At 39.1% G+C, this 11468-nt stretch overlaps 1 protein-coding gene across 1 annotated transcript; it reads right to left on the minus strand.

Moving 5' to 3' along the window:
* Positions 1 to 5173: 5173 nt before the first annotated feature.
* LOC139938591 (cytochrome P450 2C1-like) lies at positions 5174 to 10158 on the minus strand. Its single transcript, XM_071934175.1, has 5 exons — positions 9568 to 10158; positions 8984 to 9390; positions 8099 to 8447; positions 7347 to 7544; positions 5174 to 6571 (listed from the first exon to the last, which is right to left on the minus strand). The coding sequence occupies exons 1-5, from the start codon at positions 10046 to 10048 to the stop codon at positions 6351 to 6353; spliced, it is 1656 nt and encodes a 551-aa protein (XP_071790276.1). The 5' UTR covers positions 10049 to 10158; the 3' UTR covers positions 5174 to 6350.
* Positions 10159 to 11468: the final 1310 nt, after the last annotated feature.

Raw genomic sequence — 11468 nt, forward strand, 5'->3', positions numbered from 1 at the left:
ATGCCTCGAAATTGCGTGGTTTTCTTTTTACCCTGTCGACTAACACGGTCGGCCATTTATGGGAGTCAAAATTCCGACTCCCATAAATGGCCGACCGTGATATTTCGCGACGTAAACGGAAAACCGTGCAGTTTCGAGTTTCATTATATTCTACTTTTAAAACATCTTTCTAACCATATGCATTTCATAACAAACGGTTTCAAACGCTTTTAAAAGACCAATTCGTCCGATCCAAGGCAATGTGTTCCTTTAAGTAACACAATTTAATTAAACAATACTTGAACTTGTGCAAATTATGCATACAATTATTTTCCGTCATTCCTTTTTTCTACATATTTGATACTTTTGTTTTGGGTTGTTTCAAGAAACGTTTGCTTGAAGATTTAAGGCGAAAATGCTGTAACTTTTACTACAATCAGGGCTTATGTATACATACATTAGTGTAAATAGAGGCGAAACTGACAACTTCAAATTTGTGCATTATGAGGATTTTCCCTGCTTAATTTTTCTATTCTTTCGGTTTGTTGTTATGGAGGATTTGGAGAGACTGTTGCAAAAAAGAATTCTGTTACTATTTTGTCTACAGGTCAAGCCATTTTTGGTGTGGCTTTTTTAGACTAGACCATTTGGCGTATGACGGCCTGAACTAACATCTTCTAGCGCCTCCTTAGGTGATATATACAACTGGTAAACCTTCAATGAACTAGGAATGGTAGGCCTGTATAAAACTCTTTGTCTGTACTATAAATCCGTACAATGTATTTAAAGGCAGTGGACACTATTGGTAATTGTCGAAGACTAGCCTTCACAGTTGGAGTATCTCAACATTATGTATAAAATAACGAACCTGTGAAAATTTGAGCTCAATCGGTCATCGAAATTGAAAGATAATAATGAAAGAAAAAACACCCTAGTCAGTTGATTTCGAGACCTCAAGTTCTAAATCTGAGGTCTCGAAATCAAATTCGAGGAAAATTACTTCTTTCTCGAAAACTATGGCACTTCAGAGGGAGCCGTTTTTCACAATGTTTTATACCATCAACCTCTCCCCATTACTCATAATCAAAAATGGTTTTATGCTAATAGATAGTGTCCACTGCCTTTAATAATACGAAAGGGTAAGGCCGCCAGGTTTACAGGAATGGCAACTATTACCGCGCTGCTGCATTCTTGCAGCCAACGCCCAGTCATACCACGTCATCCCACCGAACAAAACTCATTTTCATGCTTCTTCGCTTTGCGTATAAGTAGGACAAATAGTTTTACTGTATCGGGCGACATAAAAATTACACTGATACATCAGTCTGATTCCACAGCATCGTAGCAGCCGCCTTGAGCACTCCAACATTTACAAGGAATATCGGTTAAAAAAGTTTGTTTCATTACCTCGAAAAAGATCACGGTTTGCAGAAAGTATCTTGTGGCCATTTTGGTATATACGGTCTTTCTTAGCTCTATTTCTTTCTTGGATGCCTCCTCTGATGCTAAAACTCTCTGTCTGTCATCTTGCTACTTTCACACTAGGGAGAATATGCTAGCGAATGTGCCTACGAACGGAAATATTTTAACAATCGCTCGAACTTCGCAATATTCGCCACAAATTCACTACGTTCACAAGTCATTCTCCACCTCCTTACGAAGATCGGTCACTTTACGCTGCTCTCACACGGCGAATATGCTAGCGAATATGCTATCGGAAGGACATATTTGACAATCGCTCAAACTTCGCAGAATTCGCCGTGTCTTCGTAAGCGTTGGTAACAAATTCGGAACGTTCACAAATTATTTCCCACCTCCTTACGAAGATCGCTCAATTTACAATTTGTTAATTTCAGCGAATGTGGCGAAGACGGTCATTCGGCGTGATTTTCGTAAACATTGGTAATGTTGGTAAAGCGTGCTTAAGCGTTTGCAACGTTCGTAAAGGCATTGGCAAGCGTTGGTAAGCATTCGTAATATATTCGTAAGATATTTGTAAGGAGAGGGCCGACCGAGGACGATCAAGGGGTGAGACCGAGATGAAAATATTCACTATCCAACCGCCATTTTGGACGAATTCTACGCGCAGTTCAAATATTCATGTTCGCAAGAACATTCGCCACTCTGTGAGAGGGGCAACTTTGCTCAACTCACTTGCGAATATCGCTGCGAAAGGAGGGTTGTGACGTCCCATTCACATCAAATTCGCTTCGCATTCGCAGGAAGCATGAACAGGGCTTAAAGGCAGTGGACACTATTGGTAATTACTCAAAATAATTATTAGCATAAAACCTTTCTTGGTGACGAGTAATGGGGAGAGGTTGATGGTATCAAACATTGCGAGAAACGGCTCCCTCTGAAGTGGCATAGTTTCGAGAAAGAAGTAATTTTCTTCTTTCATTATTATATCGCAACTTTGATGACCGATTGAGCTCAAATTTTCACAGGTTAGTTATTTTATGCATAATGTTGAGATACACCAACTGTGGAGGCTAGTCTATGACAATTATCTATAGTGTCCACTGCCTTTAAAAGCCGCGATCACAGACAAAACTGGCATTTAGCTTGGGAGTCACTTAGTCAAGGGTAAGAATATCTACATGCAGAGAGTTAATAGGAATTGACCGATTGCTTTAAAGGCAGTAAACACTATTGGTAATTACTCAAAATATATACCAGCATAAAACCTCAATTGGTAACGAGAAATGGGGAGAGGTTGATAGTATAAAAGATTGTGAGAAACGGCTCCCTCTGAAGTGGCGTAGTTTGAGGACTCGAAATCAAGCATCTAAAAGCACACAACTTCGTGTGACAAGGGTGTTTTTTTCTTTCATTCATATCTCGCAACTCCGACGACCAATTGAGCTCAAATTTTCACAGGTTTGTTATTTTATGCATATGTTGAGACACAGCAAGTGAGAAGAGTGGTCTTTGACAATTACCAATAGTGTCCATTGTCTTTAATGTAATCTCTAGGCCTCCATCTGTTTCAGAAACACAAGATAACAAAAGAACTGTCTTGTCATGCCATGGCAAACTTAGAATGCATTTTACACAAGGTGTCCATTACCCCTTGCTCTAAGCCTAAACCCAATAAGACAAACAATAACAAAAATACATTTAAAACTCGTATGAATATAAATGACATTGACCGTAATAATAACACAACACAAAAGCGTAACATATCCAAACAGCACTCGCAAGGCGAAACAATAAACAGCAATATTTACAGAAAAAAATACCTATTTTTGTTTATTTCGCCAGTTTCTCAAAAAGTGCAATGACTTTGGGAGTAAAATTAATTGATATCCTAAACTTTTTACTTGTTTTTGAGGGCGGGAATTTGGTTCTTACTGTCATACGATATTGTGCGATAATCCATGACATGCCAAATACTAGCCTTGCTTCAAGGCTCACGCGGCACGATTCGGAACAACGTATACATTGTTTGTGCAGTACCTTGCACAGCGAGAACAGTATAGCCTATGTGAGTACGGTCGTGTCTTTGTACTTTCAACCTCGTACACGTGGCTCAAAATGTACCGTACATGTACGTGTACCATATGGCGCATACGCTGTACACGTATTATATGCACTGTGCTATGTATGGGGGAGCGCTGGGGGAATTCAGTGATGGTATGGGGACTGGGATTTTGCAGGTCGCAGCTGGCTGTAGCGCCTTGATCAAGGATAGCCAAATACTAGACCCATGCTGTGAAGGACTTGGGGAGCCGGGGCGCCCTCTACTCCAAACAGATAACCAATGTGTAGTGTACCACAAAACGGTCAAACTGAAAGTTTAATGCAGAAAGTACAACAACTTTAAGTACATAGAGCAATAGTTTTAAGTACAAAATCTGAATTAAGATTAGCACAATAACAACATCGGGAATAATGTAATGACTAACAAAAGATCACAAAACCAACTTTTATAGAAATAACAATTTCCATAACATGTAATTTCTCTTACAGAACTGTTCTCTTGTGGGCTCAAGATGTCCTCAACTATATAAACCTCGGCTCAAAACACTACTCTTCTCGTCATCTTCAACCTAAAAATAAACAACAATGCATAAATTATTTAATGCACTCAATACACACAGCGAGTGAAAGCCCTCCAGTCATAAGCAGGCAATGCCCAAATAAGGAAACAAGCTCATGAATATTCATAGCGTCCAAAATAAAAATGGCGAGTGGATGTTTTAAGGCAAGCCCTGCTATACACAAAAACTAAGTCTTAAACTCACACAACTAGCGTAGTTATACAACCGTAAAAAGGTCCTAGAACTTCCTGAAGAGTAAACATCCCTTATAAGCAAGGGGGCCTGGACAGCTAGTTCTCTGAACTACCCATCAACTTAATAACAATGGCCTTGACACAAAAATGATAAATCAAGGGAACAAAAGGAACGAAAACTACGTAAATGAGAGAAAAACTTAAGAGCGATAAAAAGGAGATACGGCGGGAAAACATGTCTAAAAAGTACACCCTAAATAGACAACCTTTACTGAAAATTAATCTACAATACCATTACAAATAAAATCCAAGCTTACCACTAGACTTCATAGTAACTACAACAAGTCCTATAACGGCCTTCAAGGTGAAAAAAAAGGCACTTTTTACGGAGTGGTTCGATGAAAACTAAACACTTCAGAAAACTTAATGGCGAAAAGCACTAGGGCAACACTAGAGGGCGCTAGACCAAAAAGGCGTAACTTTGGGGGCAGAGATGAACATAACTCATGCCAAGATCAAACCCTCTGATAAAAGGAACCATTTGTTTCTGTCACAAATTAAAACGAAGTATAAACAATGCAGGCTCATCTTCAACACTTAGATGTGTAAACAAAACAAAAATCAGATGGAAGTGTGCAGTTTTATAACGAAGTTGGGCTAACGCTAGATATTGGTATGTATACAGTCTGAAACAATGTACAACAAAAAGAAGTCACACAGATTGAATGTTATGTTAACTCATAGACTATAGATGACTTTTTATTTCGTATAAACTTGTCACAACGAGATATGGTACACTATAATACATGGGGTAAATTTATAAAATTGAGCTATAATATTATACAACTGTCGATGCCGTTGACATTGCCATAGTAGGGGGTGCGACCGCTACAGCCCCTAAAGGAATAACAATGTTTAACCAGGACTTCCCTTTATCTGTGCTTTCATTGAGGGACATTTTATCCGAACCGTTCGATTGTTTTAATCATGTAGATGTCTACAATACAAAAGTGTAAAAGTAAAAGGAATGAACAATCTAAAAAGCGTTACTGGATTCTCAGATGCAAATTTGGGGGAATAAAGGCTAATATCTGTGTACATTAACCACATTACTTCAAAGTGTTAGTGTTTCTCAACATAGACCTTTTCGCAAATACCGGGGCGCGCGCGTAAAGCTTGGAATTAGGTGCATTGTGGTCTAGCTGGTAGCAAAATTTGATGCATATCTATCCCACAATGCACCTCATTCAACAGTCTGCGCTTGCGCATTGGTATTTGCGATAAGGTCTATGCTTTATATGTACTACCGAAGGCTGCTGATTTGGGCTTCTAACCAACAGTTTGTAATGCCATAACAATGTAAAAATGAAGTTAAACGTATACATTTTCTTTGAGCTAAATGGTTGATATTTATAGTTTTAAGTTGCATCTTTCCCTTTGTCCATCTGAACCCAACCTGTTCATGCGAAGAACAAACAGTGGATTAAATTTAATCAGTTGCAGCCCGATAAAAACATAATCCGTAAAGTTGCAAAGCTGTTAGTCAAATGAAAAAGATATCAGTGGCTAATCGCTACCCTGGTGATTACACACATTTGGTTCCTAAAAATAGTTTTGTGTTTGAGGCAAGCATAAGCGGTTTTATCACCAAACTTTACAAAATGTTGCCCCTACAATAAGTATCACAATAATTGTGTTATGTTGTAAAACGTTGTGTCTGTACGGCACTGGACACGTTTCGTAATTATTACTCAAAATATACATCAGCATGAAATCTTACTTTTAGTAGTTTTTTAGAAAGAGGCAATTTCTCGCTAAAATATTTGAATCTGGGGAAAGACTTCTGGCCTTTCTCAGACATCTAAAAGCGCACCAATTTGTGCAAAAATGGTGTTTGTTCTTTCTTTATTTTGTGCAACTCTGAGGCCCAATTGAGCCCCAATGTTCACAGATGTGTTCGTTTATGCGTTTGTTGGTATACACCAAGTGAGAATACTTGTCTTTGACAATAACCAAAGGTGTCCAGTACCTTTAATGACACATGCTTATATAAAGGTATATTTTGTACAAAAGTTAAAAATATCTTTCTATTTACAATTTACAATAATATATACATTCACAATGGACTAAGTTACTATATCATATCTCGTGCGTTTTCTTGTATGTCACTGTTCTTTCGTCTGGTGGCGCGTAGCTCGTAGGGTAATGCATTTTTCGAGAGACCGAGGTGACTAGCAAGGCTAACGTTCTCAGGGTTACCGTCTGGTGCAGTCAGTGTGAACTGGTGGAAGATGTGCGTGATGAATGTGAACAGTTCCATTTGGGCCAGTTGCTCACCGATACAGCCACGTCGACCTGAGCAAAACAAACACACATATAGGGATGGGTTTGTTAGTCATTAATTACAATTTTTACCAAAATAATCAAAGTTTACACACAAGGATATCAAAATAACACACATTTCTTAAAAACAATTGCATTAGTGTTAATTTAACACCACATGTTATTCTCTGGTTGGTGCCATGTGACAACAACAAAGTTTTGCAGTGTAAGCGTGTGTTATGTTGGTTTTATTTCAAGATGTTTGTTTGTTTGTTTGTTTGTTTTATTCACAACTCATTATTACATCACACTTTAAGTATTTTAGTGGATGAAATACTCTTTCAAAAGAAAAATGTGCACTTAAAATGCCAACGTTTTCAGAGATTTTAGGCACGTGTCACTCTAAAAAATGTTTTCCTGTGCAATAATTGTTTTTATAGAGAAAATAGGGTGTTCTAGTTATTGCTCAAAATTTAGAAAGCAACATAGAAACTCAATGGCAACTTGCTGATCAACTTGTAGCTTTTATTTCTGTCAATAACTTATGCATCAATTTGTGTAATTCCTTAACAGTGAAGTATTTGTGGTTTATGATGTATTTTCTTTGCTAAAATGAAAAATTTTAACATACATTGAAGTTTTGTAGTTTTAACTTATTGATGTAAAGGCCGAAATTATATTCCCGTTTGTTGAAAATAAAGAGTGAATTTAACTGATTATTTGAACAAAAATCAAGAGAATGTATAGCAATTCCTATTTAGGCGAGTAAGAGAAAGGGCAAAGAGAGTAACATCAAAGTATCACTTACCTATTCCAAACTGTATCATGTGCTCATGCTTGAAAAATTTGCCTTCTGCGTCTAAGAACCTTGAGGGCCTGAAGACGTCTGGCTCAGGGAAGACGTCTGGGTTGTAGAGCACTGCGTGAATGTTGGCGATCACAACCGCCTCCTTAGGGATGTAGTACCCGCGGAACTCTGTGTCTTCGATCGGTGAATGAGGGACACCTGTGACGAAGAAGGAGAGGAAGTAATATTTAGTAAATGAGGAAGTATAGTTAGGTGAGGTTTGCGCTAGCTCCATGTGGAATTAATTTTTTGTAAAAAGGTCTATGGATGCTTATTCAATGTTTACAGAAATCACAGTAAATCAACGTAAGGTTATATCCAGTAGTAATATATATAATGAGTAGGGTAGATGGCATAAGCTTTCGATCCAAACCGGTAATATATATAGTACATTTTATAAAGTGATTACGAAAGTGAACTTTAAACATATGGCAACATCTACGTCCGGGATGAAGCAACAGCTCCAAACATAATATGGACGGCTAGACTTGACAGACATACAAGAAAAGACAGGACATAAAATGAGGCCGTTATTATTCCCATTACATTCCCATTGTTGGTTCTGAAAAGAACCGATGTGTAAAATATAATTGAGTGTTAGGGATTGGTGTAGCTGATGACGTCATGTAAATGACATGAGTACTGAGCAGCATAAATGTGTTTCCCATTTTGAGCATTTTGTGAAATTTGCAATCGTTAAAGAGGAAACTTACCAAAGGGTCCCGCCGATGTGTATCTCAACACCTCATTCAACGTTGCCTGCATGTAGTGAAGCTTAGATCTGTCCGACCATTGAGGCAACCGATGACGTCCCACTACGTCATCCATCTCCTGTTGTAATTTCTCCTGGACGTCAGGGCGTTTGATCATCATCTTCAGGAACCAGTCTATTACGGTCTCGGTGGTGTCCGTGCCGGCACCGAAGAGGTCGGCCAGGGCTGCTATGACGGCGTCTTCGTTGGAAGCGTACACCGAGTCGTACTTGAGGTAGTACTCTTGAAGATAGGCGTCTGTGAAGTCTCGGATGTTGTTGGGGTCGAAGGTTCTAACGTGTTCCCTTACCTGCATGGAAATATAAATAGCATTTATTGATTTGACTCCTACTTTGTTCCGAATTTCTTGTTATTCTGCCTGTACTACCTGTTTAAAGCACTGGACACCTTTGGTAATTGTTACCCACTTTGTGCATCCCAACATTTTTAATATGCATAAAAAAACAAATCTGTAGAAATGTGGACTCAAATGGGCATTATATTTGCAACAGAAAAAGGAAAGAAAAAAACACCGTTGATGCACATTGCTTTCAGCTGGCTCAAAAGGGCGTCAGGCCTAAAAGAAAATTGGTCATATTTCAGTGACTGAGAAACTTTACATATTTCTCAAAAACTACATTTACTTCAGAGGGAGCCATTTATAACAAGGTTTTCAACAGCTCTCCCTTGCTAGTTTCCAAGTAAGTGTTTATGCTATCATTTTGGTTGTTGAGTAATTCACAATTGTGCCAAGTACATTAATGAATGAGTCTTACGAAAGAATTGGAGAAAATACACTCTTATTTGTCATTTTATAAAACAAAAAAATGAAAGAGGTATTCATACCTGTGGAATGTAGAACTCTTCGCGAATGACGCTCCTCACTTCGAGGAGTCTCCTGTAGCCGCTCCCGGGTACGTACTTCAGCCAAGGTAGGACATTGCTAGCATTGACACCCATCTCTTCAAATAAGTACATCATGTGTGACACAATACGAAGGAAGTAAGGGTCGCCGTAGTCCCAACGTCTACCCACGGTCAACTGACAGATGATGTTCGACACGGCCAGCCCGGTGATCTTGGCCGAGCGGAAGGGCTCTCCTTTCTGCTCGTCGAAGCTCTGGACAATGTGGCGAGCCTCGGTGCAGATTTTGCTCTCCATGGTGGCCCGACCCATACCGAGGGACCTCAGGGCTTTCAGGGCGAACCGTCTCTGTTCTTTCCAGTGGTTTTCGTAGAAGGACAAGACGATACCTGTGAACGACACAAAATAATAAAAAGTTTGACTTAGTGTGCGTATTGTTTGACAAAATGCTGAACTGGCCCAAAGCTTAGTACACGACAATTTAACTTCATGTTCATTGATCGGCAAATCAAATCAAATGATGAGGAAAACTTTAATTGACAAATAAAATTGAATTGATGACCTACCTCCACCCGGCATGCCTTCATGTACTTCATTGAACATGGTGAGACGTGGTCTGTCACTGAATATGTCGCCTGATTTGACGAAAGCCTCTCTGATGCTGTCGTAGTCATTTAGGACAACGACGAGGTGACTGCCAAGTCTGAAGCTAACAACGGGGCCGTAGGTCTTGCTCATTTCCGCGATGGTGTACTGAGGGGCCTCTCTGTCCAGTGATGGTATGATGCCCAGGATGGGCCAGCCCCACGGACCGGGAGGAAGCTGTAATCTCTTGAGCTTGGCGACTGCAGACTTGAGTTGTGCCTCTCTCTGCTTTCGTCTTCTGCTGACTCTTACCGAGATGGCAGCGAGAATTACGCTCAGACAAGCCAGGGAGCGGAAGGACCTGCTCTGGTTCGCCAACCTCTCCAGAAACTTAAACAGAAACGCAACTGGCTTTGTGCGGTGCATTACTGCATGCATGTTGTCTCTCAAAACACCCTCCATTGTTCAACAAGTGAGAAGTGGATGATGCTTCTGATGTGAATAAGTCGACTTCCAGATTCAAACTGACTTGAATGAGTTGGTGTGTCTGTTTATAAACAGCGTCGGAGATGGGTTCCTGCACGCCATTGCCATCCGTAATCAAGTTAATAAGATTATAAAAGATAGGCCTACCACTATCGTCCACCAACCATATGAAGACAACCTTGAGGTATCCATGTGCTTAACGGATCAACTTTATCTGATTGATGCTAAAATTAAAACCGCTGTTAGTAGTTTTATTTATTAAGATAACTGTTCTATTTCAGGAATTAAGTCGTTCCAGATAATGTAACATCTTTATTGTCAGTGCTATTTTTATAGGCCTAATCCGATAACACGTTTTTCTTTTATATAAAACCGGATTAAGTTTTCGTATTGTTGGGCCGTGTTCGACAAGTTTTGTCTCCAAGGGAGTTTTTGTAACCAAGTGGCAGGCGACACAACAATAAAATACATGATCGGAAACCTACAGATATTGTTGAAACTCATGATTTATTTTTTATTTTCTATCAGTGGTAAACAACTCTCTCAAAAGTATCTCTAATGGTCTCAATAAGTTATAGTACGGACAAGCAAGAAGTAGCACGCAAAACTACCATTCTACAAAGTACATGGTTAAAAGCCATACAGGCTTTAATAGGCCATAGAGGCTATAAGCCATAAAGACTACCGCAAAAATAATGGGGCATGGTGTTGTTCCATCCGCACTTACGGGAATGGAAAAACGAAAACGAGAATACATTGTAACATACCAAATATATTATATCTTATTTCTTCAATTGATTAAATGATTTGGTCACTCTAAGAACCTTGGAAACGAACACCGTTCGTCTAATACAACAAAATATATCAACAAATCTGTACGGTGCATACACTGAAGATAGTTTTAGATTAAAAACAATTTACAGAAAACACAATGAATATTACTCGTACTAGTTCTTAGGACGGGTTTATTGATTGGCAGAGAGTTAGACTTTGGGAGACATCAACATGGTTATACCAGTTGAAAATTAATTAAAGTTATCATTTATAATACTGCATTTCTATGGTGGGTAAATGGTTCGTTCTTGGCATTATTTCCAAAACTGATTAACCAGAAATATCTCACGGACCCTAGAAATGGAGTCAAGTTGGCACATGAGTTTATTTCAACACACTTACTAAATTAACCGCAAAATCCGAAATGGTCGTCTTAAGAAAAGGGATGCTTTTGTAATAAATGGAATAAACTAAAGTCCGCAAGCCCAACAAGTTGTACGGTTATTAAAGGCAGTGGGCACTATTGGTAATTATCAAAATAATTATTAGCATAAAACGTCATTTGGTAACGAGTAATGGGGAGAGGTTGATAGTATAAAACATTGTGAGAAACAGCTCCCTC

Source organism: Asterias amurensis, chromosome 6 (genome assembly GCF_032118995.1).
Source record: "Asterias amurensis chromosome 6, ASM3211899v1".
NCBI lineage: Eukaryota > Metazoa > Echinodermata > Asteroidea > Forcipulatida > Asteriidae > Asterias > Asterias amurensis.

Bases quoted from the DNA above. Each gene is read 5' to 3' on its own strand.
- LOC139938591 (XM_071934175.1), bottom strand. From the start codon at position 10,048: ATGGAGGGTGTTTTGAGAGACAACATGCATGCAGTAATGCACCGCACA. The intron at 7,545-8,098 runs GTAAGTTTCCTC...TCTTCGTCACAG, and splicing joins CACATCGGCGGGACCCTTTG to GTGTCCCTCATTCACCGATC. The intron at 6,572-7,346 runs GTAAGTGATACT...TGTTTTGCTCAG, and splicing joins CATGATACAGTTTGGAATAG to GTCGACGTGGCTGTATCGGT.